Source organism: Gopherus flavomarginatus, chromosome 21 (genome assembly GCF_025201925.1).
Source record: "Gopherus flavomarginatus isolate rGopFla2 chromosome 21, rGopFla2.mat.asm, whole genome shotgun sequence".
Taxonomy (NCBI): domain Eukaryota; kingdom Metazoa; phylum Chordata; order Testudines; family Testudinidae; genus Gopherus; species Gopherus flavomarginatus.
In genome coordinates, this window is record NC_066637.1 from 490687 (window position 1) to 506760 (window position 16074).

The 16074-nt window shown below is 44.3% G+C and overlaps 1 protein-coding gene across 2 annotated transcripts in view; it reads right to left on the reverse strand.

The window, feature by feature from the left end:
* Window positions 1-13991: 13991 nt before the first annotated feature.
* The window catches only part of PARK7 (Parkinsonism associated deglycase), a 38566-nt gene continuing 36483 nt past the window's right edge, over window positions 13992-16074 (reverse strand). For both annotated transcript variants that reach the window (XM_050931835.1, XM_050931836.1), the window contains exon 7: window positions 13992-14524. In XM_050931835.1, the coding sequence (XP_050787792.1) occupies window positions 14364-14524 (161 nt within the window). In that variant the 3' untranslated portion in view covers window positions 13992-14363. The remainder of the gene's footprint in view (window positions 14525-16074) is intronic.

The following is a 16074-nucleotide window of genomic DNA, read 5'->3' on the forward strand; positions in this document are numbered from 1 at the left end:
TAGTCATATATGCTCAGTGCTGATTTATTGCAAAGAACATGACTGGAGATAATAAACTGAACACTAGTGTGCTGAAACCTTTTGCCTCCAATGTGGCTAAAAAGAAATCTGCTCCCTCTTTAGCCTCTTCTACTTAAAACTTTTTATTCTGCCTATGTAATCATAGCATTCTCTGAGCATCACATCTCTGAGAAATAACTTCAGAGGGAGGATGCTGAATTTTAATCAAACGAAGTGTGAACTTCGGGGCCCCCATAATGTTATGTGGTGCCCTTCTTGGTAGCCATAAACTTTTTATTATGGTGGCAGAAGCATGTTCATTTTCAGATGCTTAAACTTTGTTTTTTGGGGGTGGGGGAAAGAATGGGGGAGGCAGAGAAGTCCTTTATTCTCTGGGCTGAAATGTCTCCTGTTTATGTAGCCATGTCAATTTTCCTCCCCAAACTGGAGGCAGTCTGTGTATGGGCCTGTTACACTTGCTTAATAATGAGAAGTTTGGGAAGTTCCTAATTTTTGTGCATCTGAACTCTAATCTTCCTTTCACTTCCCCCCTCCCCCCAAATTTCCAAAGTTTTGCAAGGTTTGTCACCTAATTCCTCTTGGCTTTAACAGGAATTGCACACTACAAGCCTCTGTGACTCTAAATTTACATCACTGGTGTCTTTCCATGATAGTGCAAACCCTTTCTCTCCTGAACCGCTACCATTCTGTTTTGTCAACTGAAGCATAGCCCTTGGAGCTGAACTGTGTGAGCTAATAGGCTTTTGTCATTTTATCAAGGACAGTGCAGGATTGTTCTATACAGGATGCTTTCCAGTGCTCTGACCACTTTCCCTTTAAAAAGCCTTATGCTAGGGTTTCCTCAGGTACCTGTACCTATTCCATGGCTTAATGCTTCTCCCTGGCAGCAAATTTTGGAGGGCACTGGCCAAGGAAGCAGGAAAATCTTGTGTACATTCCTGGACTGCATAGGATTCCTATATTTTCAGGGATAAATCCTGGGTGGATCGCAAGTCATGTTTCCAGCTCCCCCATCAGTAATCAGCCTCTCTGCTACACGGGCAGCTCTGCAGGTTCCAGCCAGCAGAGGTTCTTCTGTTCATCCACTGGCACATAAGACTTGCACAAGCAAGATGTGAAGACTTGCACAAGCAAGATGTGATGCCTTGACAAGAGCTTCTGATCATATGTTTGAATGTGCAGGGGTTGTGCAGCATGTGTTCACCAGGGCAGAGATCAGTACTATGTAAGAAGAAGCCCCTTGCTCAATGGGGAGGTCTGGTCAGGACAAGCAGCTGGCAAAGTAGACATGCCTAGAAATATGATCTTCTTAACAGTTCAGGAGTACACAGATTAGAGAAAGGTGCATTTTAGAATGGAAGGAGGGAATATAGGAGTATGTATCAATACCAATCACACCTTCAATAGCTCAAGAGGTGGGGTTACCCTGTAAAAGGTCTTCTATTTCAGAGGTCCCCAACGTGGTGCCCACTGAGCCATCTATGTACAGTCATGTACTGGCTGGTGGACAAGCATCAGCTGACGAGCAGCAGCATCCAGATTTTCGGCAGCGATGCCTCCGGATGATGCTGCTTGTTAGTGATATTTTGGCGCTGCCGCCTATTGACATTGCTGCTTGGTGGCATTTCACTGGCTGCTTGTCCACCCCCATGGTCCTCTGTGGCTCATTGTCTAGTGCCTACCTGACGAAAAAGGTTGGGGACCACTGTTCTATATGGATACATACTTATGTGCTGTACAATAATCTCCCAGTGGATGTTGTGGAAGGCTCACTGCTTGATGGATTTGAAACCAGAAAAGGGAACTCTCCTGCACTGGCTCCTCTCAGATGGATTAGAGGTGATTTAACATATTTCTAGACTCTATATCTATAGTTGAGAGATAATAAATGCTTCCACTATTCCTCCAGAATCCCTGTTTCATCCATGAGGAAGACTGGGTTGCCTGCCTGGTGACATTGCTCTCACTTAAGTTGAGCCCTTTCCCAACTGTATATTTGTCATAAAGCAAATGCTGCTGTGAATTCCTGCCCAGGATATCGTATACATCATCATAATGTTTAGGCACCTTACACCAATGGTTTTAGAGGTTTTTTAACATCATGAAATGGAGCTAAAGCAGAAAGTAAATCAAATTTTGGGAGTGCTGACTGACATTGTTCTAAACTTTCTGCAACACCTTAAAAATTTACAGCACTATTAACAACTAGCAGCAACCACCTAGTGTTCCCAGGAATTCCTAAGTGGCAACAGGCCCTAGTCCCATTGAAGTGCAATTACCACAGGCCTCCATACCTGGAGTTCACATTTTCTTGTATCAACCTCAGTTATATTTCTGTGTAAAGATTTGGTGATGCAAATCCAGGTTTGAAATGACAGAGTAATGACACTTTACCCAAAGATGCCATTTTGGATGGGCACATACACTAATTGGTGGCAGATTCCTGTGGTATACATATCATATACTAGTCAAGAATTCAGGGTTATACAGAGGCTAAAAGCTTGGTCATGGTGTGTTTCTTTCTAGTGGATTAATAATTATTTATATTACCATAGTGCATAAAAGTCCTGGTCCTAGACCACAACCCCCTAGCCCCTCCAATGCTAGATTATGCACAAATACAGAACAAAAAGACTGTTCCTGCCCCCAAAGAGTTTATAAACTAAGTATAAGAGAAGAGAGAACAGGTGGCTACACAAAGACAACTGGGAGTACGGGCACCATGTCCCTTTGCAGCTTGCAGCACAAGATGAATGCTTGTCTCCCGCAGGCAAATGTCAAGAGGAAAAGGCTTAAACAGGATAGCAAAAGATGCTGTGGTCTTCACTTTTTGTATCAATTGCCAGTCTTTTACAGGTGTGTTCTATGTAAAATGGACTCATTTACTGGAAGCATTGTGTTCATTTCCTGATAACATTTTATAAAAGTGGTAGTATTAACAAAACATGGTAGCTGAATGACTATTTTTGGCAGCTTTCATTTCCACAGGAAATTAGTGTTGAGTTTTAAATATATATGTACTTAATATTGGTCAAATATAATTGCAAAGAATTCTAACTAGTAATATTGTGATTAGCCTTTGTATAGACTGAAAGAGGTGTTAACCCCCCCCAGTCTGGCACTGTAATTCTGGCCTTGTTTAAATCCCTGCCCAAAACGTCTATTTTCATCCACACAAACATTTTTTTTTTGTGAGTCATACATGAAAGCCGCACCTCTGGTTGCTCATAAAATGTTGTATTACTTAAACACGGGGCTGCACTAAATCTAGCTGTGGTTAATTTTGCAAAGGTGTTAGCTGCTTCAAATCTCAGATAGCAACTGTCATCAAAACTCTGGCAGCACTGACACTATTCATTTTTACACAAAATGATCCAGGCAATGTGAGGGACTTCTGTGCTTAAAGTCTGCAGCCTCCCTTTGATCCCAAAACATATTACCACCTACGTGTTGTTACCAATCTTTTATTCTGGGCTCTAACAGTGTCCTTAGTATGACTCTTTTTCTGGACCATCTTTCTTTCACTGCACCCTTCCTCCTCAAGTGATGGTATATACCAGGCGTCGGCAACCGCTGGCATGCAGCTCGCCAGGGTAAGCACCCTGGCGAGCTGGGCCAGTTTATTTATCTGCCATGTCGGCAGGTTCGCAGACCGCGGCTCTCGCTGGCCGCGGTTTGCTGTCCCAGGCCAATGGGGGCGGCAGGAAGTGCCACGGGCTGAGTACTGGCTGTGGCTTCCCACTGCCCCCATTGGCCTGGGATGGTGAACCATGGCCAGTGAGAGCCGCGGTCTGCCGAACCTGATGACATGGCAGAAAAACAAACTGGCCCAGCCCGCCAGGGTGCTTACCCTGGCGAGCTGCATGCCAGAGGTTGCCAACCCGTGGTATATGCATCTCTCTCACACTGGGGTGAGGAGGACATCCTAACATACAACATGGGCTATGCTCAGAAAAATTAAAGGTAGCACTACATTTTCTCCACATTTTTTTTCATGAAACCCTGATAGATGGGATATATGGCATCCTTGCTGATAGTCCCCTTGCCAGTTCAAGCATTCTTTGCATTCTAAGGCATAAGGGGGAGACTAGTGTGAGTGACCTTAGCAGTGTTACTCATTGCCTTGCAATTTGGGCATGGTCATTTAGTGGCTGATGTGACAGTTCAGAGAATGCACAAGGCTATAAGCATAATAGGTTGCACCTGGTGATTTATCAGGCTTTTGTTGTCTATCATGTTGACAAGTTAGTCAAGAAAATGTTGCCTGTATCCTGGTCACACAGCCAAGCATGTGTTCACCAGGGCAGAGACTGACAGAATTCAGTACTTTGTAAGAGGAATCCTTGCTGTGTAAGTTGCATCCAGGCTTAAACAGTATGAATTGACAATGATCTAGTATGATGTAAACTCAGCATAATTCCAGAGCATTGACGGAGGCCTTTCCACCGCCACAGGCCTCATGACCCAGGGCAGAGATGATGCTGGAGGAGCACACCCTGATGGATTCTGTTGTACTTACAAGAGGATTAAAATAGCCCATACTGCTTTCATTTGCAGAAAACCCCTTTTCTCTTTGGTAAATATTTTGCCCGCTATTTTCCAGGCTCACTGCAAAACCAGTTAGAGCAAAGGTTCGGCCATTACCGTTAGATGGGGTTTTATTGCTCAGGCCCCCTACTCCAGAAACATTCTGAGCGTGTGTTGCATGCAAGTGCCACAAACATGCTGCCGTAAATCCTCAGGAAAAGCCGGGGACTTTTGTCATGACTCTATCCAAGCTTTGCCTGGCACACACCGACTGACCCAGATGCTGAGTCGTAGGCAGGGTACACTGTCCAGCATGTATGGGAGCGGTATAAAACTGGTTTCAAATCATCTCTGCATTCCCCCCAATCCTTGGGCCATCTGGCCACAGGGCCATGCCCAGCATGAATTAGTGTACCCCTCCAGGGCTGTTTGTGTTATGCTAGCTGCCAGTGGGCCATTTCAGTGATGCCCTGCCTGTGCTAACCTTCCCCAGGAACACCCCTGTGCCAATCATTTATCTCCATTGACGACTAAACCCAGTATCAGAGGGGTAGCCGTGTTAGTTTGGATCTGTAAAAGCAGCAAAGAATCCTGTGGCACCTTATAGACTAACAGACATTTTGGAGCATGAGCTTTCGTGGGTGAATACCCACTTTGTCAGATGCATGTAGTGGAAATTTCCAGGGGCAGGTATATATATATGCAGGCAAGCTAGAGATAATGAGGTAATTCAATCAGGGAGGATGAGGCCCTGTTCTAGCAGTTGAGGTGTGAAAACCAAGGGAGGAGAAACTGGTTTTGTAATTGGCAAGCCATTCACAGTCTTTGTTTAATCCTGAGCTGATGGTGTCAAATTTGCAGATGAACTGAAGCTCAGCAGTTTCTCTTTGAAGTCTCTTTCAGGAACAGTATCCCTGATGGTGCCACAGCACAACTGGCTGCTGAGCTCTGTGCCTTTATCCTCACACACAACTATTTCAAATTTGATGACAATATATATCTCTAGATCAGTGGCACCGCTATGGCACCCGCATGGCCCCACAATATGCCAATATTTTTATGGCCGACCTGGAACAACACTTCCTCAGCTCTCGTCCACTCATGCCCCTTCTCTACCTACGCTACATTGATGACATCTTCATCATCTGGACCCATGGGAAGGAGACTGGAAAAATTCCATCACGATTTCAACAGCTTCCACCCAACCATCAACCTCAGCCTGGACGAATCTACATGGGAGGTCCACTTCCTAGACACCACGGTGCAAATAAGTGATGGTCACATTACCACCACCCTATACCGAAAACCTACCGACCGCTATGCCTACCTTCATGCCTCCAGCTTCCATCCCGGGCACATCACACGATCCATTGTCTATAGCCAAGCACTGAGGTATAACCGCATCTGCTCTAACCTCTCAGACAGAGACCAACACCTACAAAATCTCCACCAAGCATTCTCAAAACTACAATACCCGCACGAGGAAATAAGGAAACAGATCAACAGAGCCAGATGTGTACCCAGAAGCCTCCTACTGCAAGACAAACCCAAGAAAGAAACCAACAGGACTCCACTGGCCATCACATACAGTCCCCAGCTAAAACCCCTCCAACGCATCATCAGGGATCTACAACCCATCCTGGACAGTGATCCCACACTTTCACAGGCCTTGGGTGGCAGGCCAGTCCTTGCCCACAGACAACCTGCCAACCTGAAACATATTCTCACCAGTAACTGCACACCGCACCGTAATAACTCTAGCTCAGGAACCAATCCATGCAACAAACCTCGATGCCAACTCTGCGCACATATCTACACCAGCAACACCATCACAGGACCTAACCAGATCAGCCACACCATCACCGGTTCATTCACCTGCACGTCCACCAATATAATATATGCCATCATATGCCAGCGATGCCCCTCTGCTATGTACATCGGCCGAACTGGACAGTCGCTATGGAAAAGGATAAACGGACGCAAATCAGATATTAGGAATGGCAATATACAAAAACCTGTAGGAGAACACTTCAACCTCCCTGGCCACACTATAGCAGACCTTAAGGTGGCCATCCTGCAGCAAAAAAACTTCAGGACTCAGACTTCAAAGAGAAACTGCTGAGCTTCAGTTCATCTGCAAATTTGACACCATCAGCTCAGGATTAAACAAAGACTGTGAATGGCTTGCCAACTACAAAACCAGTTTCTCCTCCCTTGGTTTTCACACCTCAACTGCTAGACAGGGCCTCATCCTCCCTAATTGAACTACCTCATTATCTCTAGCTTGCCTGCATATATATATCTGCCCCTGGAAATTTCCACTACATGCATCTGACGAAGTGGGTATTCACCCACGAAAGCTCATGCTCCAAAACGTCTGTGAGTCTATAAGGTGCCACAGGATTCTTTGCTGACTAAACCCAGCTGAATTAAAGCTAGTCAGTGTAAGGAATCTAAGACAAAGCCCAGCTGAAGAAAGATGTGAAGCTGTTGCTTGAGCAGAAGTGGGGCTGGTCTGATGCATTTTCTAGCCCATCTTCCAGTTGGAAGCTGTGAGTTCAAACAGCTAGCCACAGGTTAAAACACTATTTGATTCTGATCAGTCATGTGGCTTTGTTTTAATAAGATAATGGAATTACTCACCTTTATGCAATGAATGTTGTTTTTAAGTTAGCCTGCCCTGCACAGAGCATTCTAATACTTCAGCATTCAAGACTATTTTGAAATAAATGTGCTAACTACCTATACTCTGTCTAAGCGGATCCCCAAGTTGCAAGCCCTCCCACCCGTTCAGGAAGATAGGGCAATGACTAGATATTTATTGTACTTATTTTTTAAATACAATACTTTGTTTTATAAAGAAAGATCAAACATTAACACATACGCCTTTTGCACTGGAAAGTGCAGGATTCCAGTGGAAGTCCTGCATAGCCAGTGGGTGTGCCACAGTTAGGCTAACATGTCATTGGGGATGCATCCTGAAGGTCATTTATGCTATTGCAGTGTTGCTGTAACTATCATATCCCACAAGGTGGCATGACACTATCACCATCTACACCAGGGGTCGGCAACCTTTCTGAAGTTGTGTGCTGAGCATTCATTTATTCACTCTAATTTAAGTTTTGCGTGCCGGTAATAACATTTCAACATTTTTAGATGGTCTCTCTCTCTCTCTATGTCTATAAACTATTGTTGTATGTAAAGTAAACAAGTTTTGTGTAAATGTTTAAGAAGCTTCATTTAAACTTAAAATAAAATGCAGATCTTATCAGTTTAGTGGAGTGGTTCTTGACCTGGGGTGCACGCACCCCCTGGGGCAGGGCAGGTGCAAGGATATTTTGCGCCCTAGGCAAAACTTCCACTTTGCCCCCAACCCCCAGCACATTGAGGGGCAAATCCCAACGAGCCTTTATAGACTCCAGGGACCAGCCTGCACAGGGGCCAGCCATGCCCAGGGGCTGCTCCCCAGACCAGGTTCTCCCCTCCCTGCCCCCTGAACTCCCTTAGAGGGTGTACAGCCCCCTCGCCCCACGAGCCCACTCACTGGCTTTGCCGCCTTCAGCAGCTCAACAGGGAGGAGCCACCTTCTGGAGGCAGTGGCGAACCAGAGTGTCCTGCTTGCGACGGCGGCAAGCCCCAGGCATGGAGAAGCTGGCACGGTGAAGGGGGCAGCAGCCCTGCAAAGGTGGCGGTGCTGCCACTAGCGGGGAACAGCTGCTCTCCCCCCTCCCCGCACCTCCTGCCTAGGCTGTGTCCTGGTGCCCCCGCCCCCCCAGAGGCTCCTGCAGGCTGCAGTGGATGTATGCGGGCACCAGCCCCCATGCGCCCCCCCTGTTCCCCCCTCGCCTAGAGTTACTATATTTCAACAATCAAAAAAGAGGGGAGAGCCCTGCCCTAGCCCCGCCCCCATCCACTCCCTCCCACTTCCCACCCCGATTGCCCCAGTCAGAACCCCCAACCCCCCCACTCCTTGTCCTGACTGCCCCCTCCTGAGACCTCTCCCCACCCTAACTGCCCCCCTAAGACTCTACCCCCTACCTGTCCCCTGACTGCTCCAACCCTTATCCACACCCCCACACCGGGGACTCCCATGCCCCATGCCAACCACTCCTTGCCCCTGACAAGACCCCCAGAACTCCCAACCCATCCAATCCTCTCCCTGACTGCCCCCCAATACTCCCCTTACCATGCCCATACTGGTCAGATGCTGGCTCCACGTCCAGAGCGCTGAGGCAGCCGGAGCGGGGGGAGCTGCGGGAGGGGCAGTGGCGGCTCACACTCCTGGGAGCCACAGAACCTGAGCGCGGTGAGGAGGGATCCGGGGGGCACACCAACAGTGCGCATCTCTCCACTGCTGCATGGCGCCTCCTTGACCATGGCACCCCTGACCTGGGTGACCCACCCCCTAAGGCCAGCCCTGGAGGAGAATATCTGACCTCTATGAACTGGAATTGGCTCAACAGTGCATTTCATAAAAGCAAAAACAGTGCAAAGTCAGTCCAGGTCAGTCTTGCTATTTGATGGCCCTCAGTTTTATATCAAGAGTTTTAAGGCTGCAGGAACCAGCAACCCAAGCCTCTTATTCTCCACGCCAGGAGAATTATCTTTTAGACACAGCACTTGGTGAGATTAATGGATGGTATCTGTTCATTGCACTCCAGCAAAAGGGTCTTCAATCTCCTAAATGAGCCAACCTCCTTTAACTCTTTGCCTCTGCAAACAGTAGAAGTGCCACAAGGCTTTCAATTGTAGCATTATGTACACAGGGCCCAGGGATGGCAGAGACCTCCAGACATGGAGTGAATTTCCATATACTTAGGTGCAACAGCACAAGGGACTGATGCGGTATGGTAGAACCTCAGAGTTACAGCAACCTTGGAAATGGAGGTTGTCTGTCACTCTGAAATGTTTGTAACTACACAAAAGGCAGTTCCGGCTCCAGCAGTTCACACTCTGGGCCAGGTTCCAGAGGCAGCTATGCAGCGGCCTTGCTAGCTGCTTCATTCCCTGCCCCAGGCAAGCCTGTGTTCACTTCCGGCCAGTGTGGAGGGGGTTGGAGGAGTGAAAACAGTTTGTCCCTCCTACCAGCAGAGGTGGGGTGTGTGAAAACAACACCCTCCGCTCCCCCAGCCAGGGGTCGGGTGGGGGTGGTGCAAATAGCACCCACAGCTTACAGGAAAGCAGTGCGGACACCAGTGCTGCTCCTGCTCCTGCTTGAGCTGCCTTGAGCTGGCAGCAGGACACAGCTTTGCCTGGGAATCTCAGCAGCTTCACTTCCTAGCTGTGAGTGGGTGCCCTGTGCGGAGGGGTAGGGCTAGGGGTGGGGACAGGCAGCCCAGCTGTGCCAACTTTCAGATGCAATATAGGCACCGTACAATACAATATTTACGTTTTTTGTCTCTGCTGCTGCCTGATTGGTTACTGCTGGTTTCGCATGGTGTCTGGCTGACCAGTCAATCCGTATCTTTGAGGCTCTATTGCACAGCCACATCTTTCGAGGTGTTTGTCACTCTGTGTCACATTTTCAGGCTGTTGCTGCTAATGTCTTGGGCTATTTATTCAATAACAAAGATGCAAGAAGGCAACTAAAATGGCTTTTAAATAAATTGTATGACAGTGACAAATGTTCAGTATCCATGACTGAAAGTAGCAGGAAAAAGCCCAGCAATACTTGCTAATGTTGTTTTCTTCTGACTATTCAAAAATTCTGGTGTTTCCACTGTCTTCAAACTGTGAAATGTTCCTGGATACCCACTCAATGCATCTGTGTAATGAATCTGTGCCGAACAAAAGCTGTTATGAGAGGTGGTTTCATTTAAAAAAAAAAATCTCTGTAATTCAAACTGCTCAACAGTAGCCAACAGCGTTGGCATTTTAACCATCCTTAACCCATTCACATTTAGGAACGTAGTGATTGCCAATCCGATAGGAAACTGACCTACATGGACCTCCTGGGCTTGTGTCTGATAATGCCAAGGTCAGAGGAAAGCGCAAGAAACTTCATCATGGACAATTAAGGACTAACCTCTTGATTAAGGTGGGTGTGGGGGGGGCATTTCTAACCCGTTAGTGGCTGGCTTGTGCCCTGAAGCGGAAGCAGTGGCTCTCAATCTTTCCAGATTACTGTACCTTTCAGGGGTCTGATTTGTCTTGTGTACCACCCCCACCCCAGTTTCACCTCACTTAAAAACAACTTGCTTAGCATGTAATTATAAAATAAACCAATTGGAATACAAATATTCTACTTACATTTCAGTGTATAGTATATAGAGCGGTATAAATCAGTGGCTCTCAACTTTTCCAGACTACTGTACCGCTTTCAGGAATCTGATACGTTTCACTTTAAAAACTACCTGCTTACAAAAGCAGACATAAAAATATGAAAGCATCCCAGCACGCTATTACTGAAAATTTACTGACTTTCTAATTTTTACCATATAGTTACAAAATAAATCAATTGGAATATAAATATTGTATGTACATTTCAATATATTGTATATAGAGTAGCATAAATAAGTTAGTCTGTATGAAATTTTAGTTTGTACTGACTTTGCTAGTGCTTTTTATGTAACATTGTAAAACTAGGCAAATATCTAGATAAGCTGATGTACCCCTGCGTACCCTGCAGGATGCATGTACCCGATTGCAAACCACTGCCCTGATGTACACATAACATTGCGTCCTTGTAGTCCATAGGCTTAAGGTATAAATAGCCCATGCCCTTTAACCATCTTATAGTTCTTCTCTAGTTCCAAAAGCAGCATTTGGAGCTGGACTCTAACCTAGATGGGTGAAGGGAGGGTCACTGTGGCTTTGTGGCAGTAATACTCTCAGCACACAACAGTTAACTGCTGGTAAGTAACTATATGGTGCCGAAGAGCTGATGGCTCCAGAGAAAATGTGTTGATTTTAATTTCTGCTTTACAATAGTCCAGATCTAGGAGTCTATTCCCATACTACAGTAATGCAGACGCTCTCACCATGAATTTAACTTTCATTCCCGATATTTTATTTACTTTGTCATTTTAAAGTGCTAGTGATGGTCTGGCAATGGCTTTCTTATGGGAAAAACTAAGCTGAAAAACCCAAATGCCTTTTATATTTAAAGTATTAGAGATTTAGTGAAAAAATGAAGGACGAACTATTTGTTGTGCTTCCAATTAATTCCACTGTTAATAAGAAATGCTTCTGCCCTTGCGACCATTTTCAATGGAATAGCAAATTGTATCAAGAATATTCAGTGGCATGAAAGGGGTATATTTGTTAAACATGGCTGATACGCTGTGTTCTGCACAGAGAGATCAAGAGTCTCACTACCCAACCATCTGAGTCTCCATGGTGCTAGATATTGTTTTTTTAAAGGTTACCCAATTTTACATAGAGACTAAGCACATCTGGCTCAGATACACTACTCATGTTTAGCTGATGTTTTAACCAATACTGGCATTATTATTTATGCAGGGAAGTAGCATGACAATAATTTAACCATAAATTCCTTTATTAAATCCGAAGACTGAATGCTATTTATAGAATTACAAATCAGACCCAAACCGGTAAGATGCAGCCTGACTGTCAGTGCTCATATTGATTTTTAGCCTCACTGGCATTCAGTAGTGTTGAGACTCACAGAGCTTGTCACAGGAAGCACAGCATGCTGGACGTGCTTCCCCTCCTTGCAGAAAAATCTCATTTTAAAATGTCAGTTTGACTTGTCTACACTTAGATTATTATTAATGTTTGGATCCCACAAAGATATTTCCCTCCACTGTTGGCCATTAAAAAAAAACTGGATTGGACACTAGCAGGAGTTAGGGTTAAGGACTACCTTCAGCACTGAATGCTGTACATCTCCAGAGAATCTCAACACAGACCCAAAGCTAACCCCTAAGAACAGCAAGTGTGGCCTTGCACAATTGTTAATCATTTGATTCCAGTGCATGCCCCTTACTGCCAAACAGAAACAAAGATAAACATTAAATGAGACACAACTATCTACAAGAATCTGACAGGTGTAAAACACCATAAGGGAGCAAAATTATTTAGGGTAGTGCAATGAGGTATAATTAGAAATAATTGTCCAGTGGTAAGCAAAAGAACAAGCATGTTGAGGCCAAGGAAGTATATGACTGCGCTCTATAACTATCTTGGGGGGTAAAGACATGGGAGAATCTGATCTAGGACTCTTTGTGCACATTGTTCAGAAACATTGCACAAAACATTTCTGACAAATTTTATTTTAACATTTTATTAACAAGTCACTCTGACTGAATAGCACACGTGAAAGGATCATTTAGCTGCAACCTTACAAATATGACAAGTGTAGGAGGTTCTTAGTTAGTTTTGCCATTGCTACTTTCACCAAGAGCAGCAACAAAAAGTGTGGGTTTTCGAGAACACTAGAATTACCATACAAGCATTGATTCTAAAAACCAAACTCTCAGCCTCAGCGAGAGACTTCAGCATTTGTAGAGCCTGCAGCTTTCTTGATTTTACTGAATTTGATCAGGTACATAGTTTGAGCATTAAACAAATATATTCCCTTTCTACTGTACAGAAGTTGTTTGAATTAATTTGTTTCTCATTTAAAAGCAAAAGATTATAAGGCAGACCTCTTTGGGGCAACCATTTCTACACAGCTCTGCCATTACATGTTGGACCTAGGGCCCTATTATGCATTCAGTTATATTAGTGTGTATCAGAAGCAATGTCCCTGGACTCAGGGAGTTACAGGCAGAATCAAGTCCCTAATCTACAAAACTCCTCCCCACACATGCTGTCACCAGGCTATGTGTTGCCACCTAGTTAAGGCAGACATTCAGTTGGGACTAGAACAGTAGCCAGCAAAGGTTTCTGATATAAGGAGGACTGAATCTCGCCAACAGTAGTGCAAGGTCTGAGCATTAACCCCCTTATTTTTATTCCTTTATTAATAAATATGATTTTAGCAGTTGTCACTATAAATGCAGCATTGTGATAAATTGGTCTGCAATAACTTTTTTTGTTTTTATAAAGAAAGTGAAGTCTCGGGCAGATGCAAACAGCATCCTAAACAAGCCACTATCTGAAAGAACTCAGGGATGCCATGAAAGAGAGATATTTCTGATTGTTGGTAGGTAACTGCTGTCTTTTACACATTTAAAAATAAATAAATAATAGTTCACATGGGGCCTGATTTAACTATGACTTCTTTATTTACTCAATATATTGTCAAAAATATAAAAATAAGTGGTGTTTTATTGTAAAAGTGCCCAACATGAGGATAAACAATTTAATCTGGCATTTATCAGGATGTCACAAGAACTGTGACACAAGAAAGATTTCACAAGAATGCCCACATTTCTAGGTTTAAATGTTTATGGAAATTAAGATCACAACATTACTAACCAAACTGGTAAGAGAAATTCTGGCATAGTTTCAAAAACGAAACAAAACACAAGCAGCAATCCACTTTTTAACAGATTTCCTTTCCTTTTTATTTAAGCAAGCAAACAAGCTTCAGAACCAGATGAACAAAAACTATTAAACAGATAACACTATTGTTTACATTCACAGATCTTTCTAGTGCAGAAGTTTCATTAGCTACCAGATCCATTTAAGTCAGCTTCTTTAAGAACAAAACCCATTGGCCTGTGTATTATTCCAGTTCCTAATGTAAGTGTGACTGCTAGTCACATCAATGTTGTGCTAAACGAGTTCACCTCACAGATCTATGTTCTGCATAAAATCTCTTTTTGGTTATTCTTAAGAAGAGAAACAAGAAACTTTCTATCTCAATTTGTGTTCTCCTCCTCTTTCCCTTCATCAAGAGATCTGTACTAATCTTTCAATATAAGAGGAGCCTTCACTTGATCAGCCACTTCCTTCCCCAGCAGTATTTCAACAATAGCCAGGCCAAACTCAAAGCTGGTGCCAGGACCACGGCTGGTGAGAAAGTTCCCATCCTTTTCCACACGGTTTTCAGAGTACTTGTAGTGTTCTTAAAGAGGAAAACAGAACACAGAAAATGTTCAGGTTGATGCAGCTCATGCACAACTCCAGTAGCAATTTGGCAAATTCTTCCAGACCCACTGTACTACTCAGTACTGTTAGCCCCAAGTGTTCAAAAATCAGTCGGGTCCACTAAAATCATGAGATTTTTTAAAAATACATTTTGTGTTCTAACTTCTGACTGTCAAATCTTTAAAGCTTTTCTTTATTATCATGAGGCTTAGGATTTTTTTTAAATAAAAGTTGAGAATCTCTCCCAATCACATGCTTATGGTCAGTGCTTTAAGAAAAAACAACGATAAAAACCTCACAGTAAACCCCTCTCCTTCTCCTCCGAGAGCTGATAACAATTGTACTGCTAATTAAGACAGTATGTGCTTCATTAATTAATGTCTGTGGCTTGCAAACCTATCAGCTTTTTGTAAAAGCTCTGACATATTACACTATGCTTTTAGACAGATTCTTGGAAATTCATCATATTACACAACAGAGTATGCTACAGTGATTTCCATTTAAATCTGCAATCCCTCACAAAGGTTCACGTATCCACTTCATACTGTCTGTGAAGGGAATGGCTTTGATGCTGCAAGACAATGAGGTGAAAGGGATGTATATCTTGTGTTCAAAGTCCATACTGAATGTTGGCAAAAAGCAGGCCATCTTTCCAGCATAAGCCATTATTCTTAAGAGTTTAGGAATTAGTGGCCATTACTGGGTCCAGGTGAAAATGTGCCACTAAGCCTCACCTTGGAAACGAATCCCAGGTTGGAGAAGCCAGCAGCTAGTGCCAAATGGAAGACTATGACCTTACCCGGACCCTATTCTAGGAGGAGGAAGGGACATGGTTCAAATTGACCATGACTGTAACTTACTGTACTTAGACAGGACACCAGGTAATATTTTAATCAGCGCGATAGTGATGTATGGATTTGCAACACTAGTTAATAAGGAAAACAAAACAAAAAAAAGACTATCTCAGAGTAACAAAGTCTAATAAAAGTATCAGAGGGGTAGCCGTATTAGTCTGGATCTGTAAAAAGCGACAAAGGGTCCTGTGGCACCTTATAGACTAACAGACGTATTGGAGCATGAGCTTTCATGGGTGAATACCCACTTCATCAGATGCATGTGACGAAGTGGGTATTCACCCACGAAAGCTCATGCTCCAATACGTCTGTTAGTCTATAAGGTGCCACAGGACTCTGTTGCTTTTTAATGTCTTATAAGTTTATACTTACCCCAAACCAACATATACCCTGATAACAAAAACCATCAACTCTGAGAAAGATTTAGTGTGCCTCTTAATTCTCAGGGTATGTACAGAAATCACAGAATGCCTCTATAAAAAGACGGTTACTCACCTTTGTAACTGTTGTTCTTCGAGATGTGTTGCTCACATCCATTCCAGTTAGGTGTGCGCGCCGCGCGTGCACGTTCGTCGGAAACTTTTTACCCTAGCAACTCCAGTGGGCCGGCAGGTCGCCCCCTGGAGTGGCGCCGCCATGGCGCTCGATATATACCCTTGCCGGCCCACCCGCT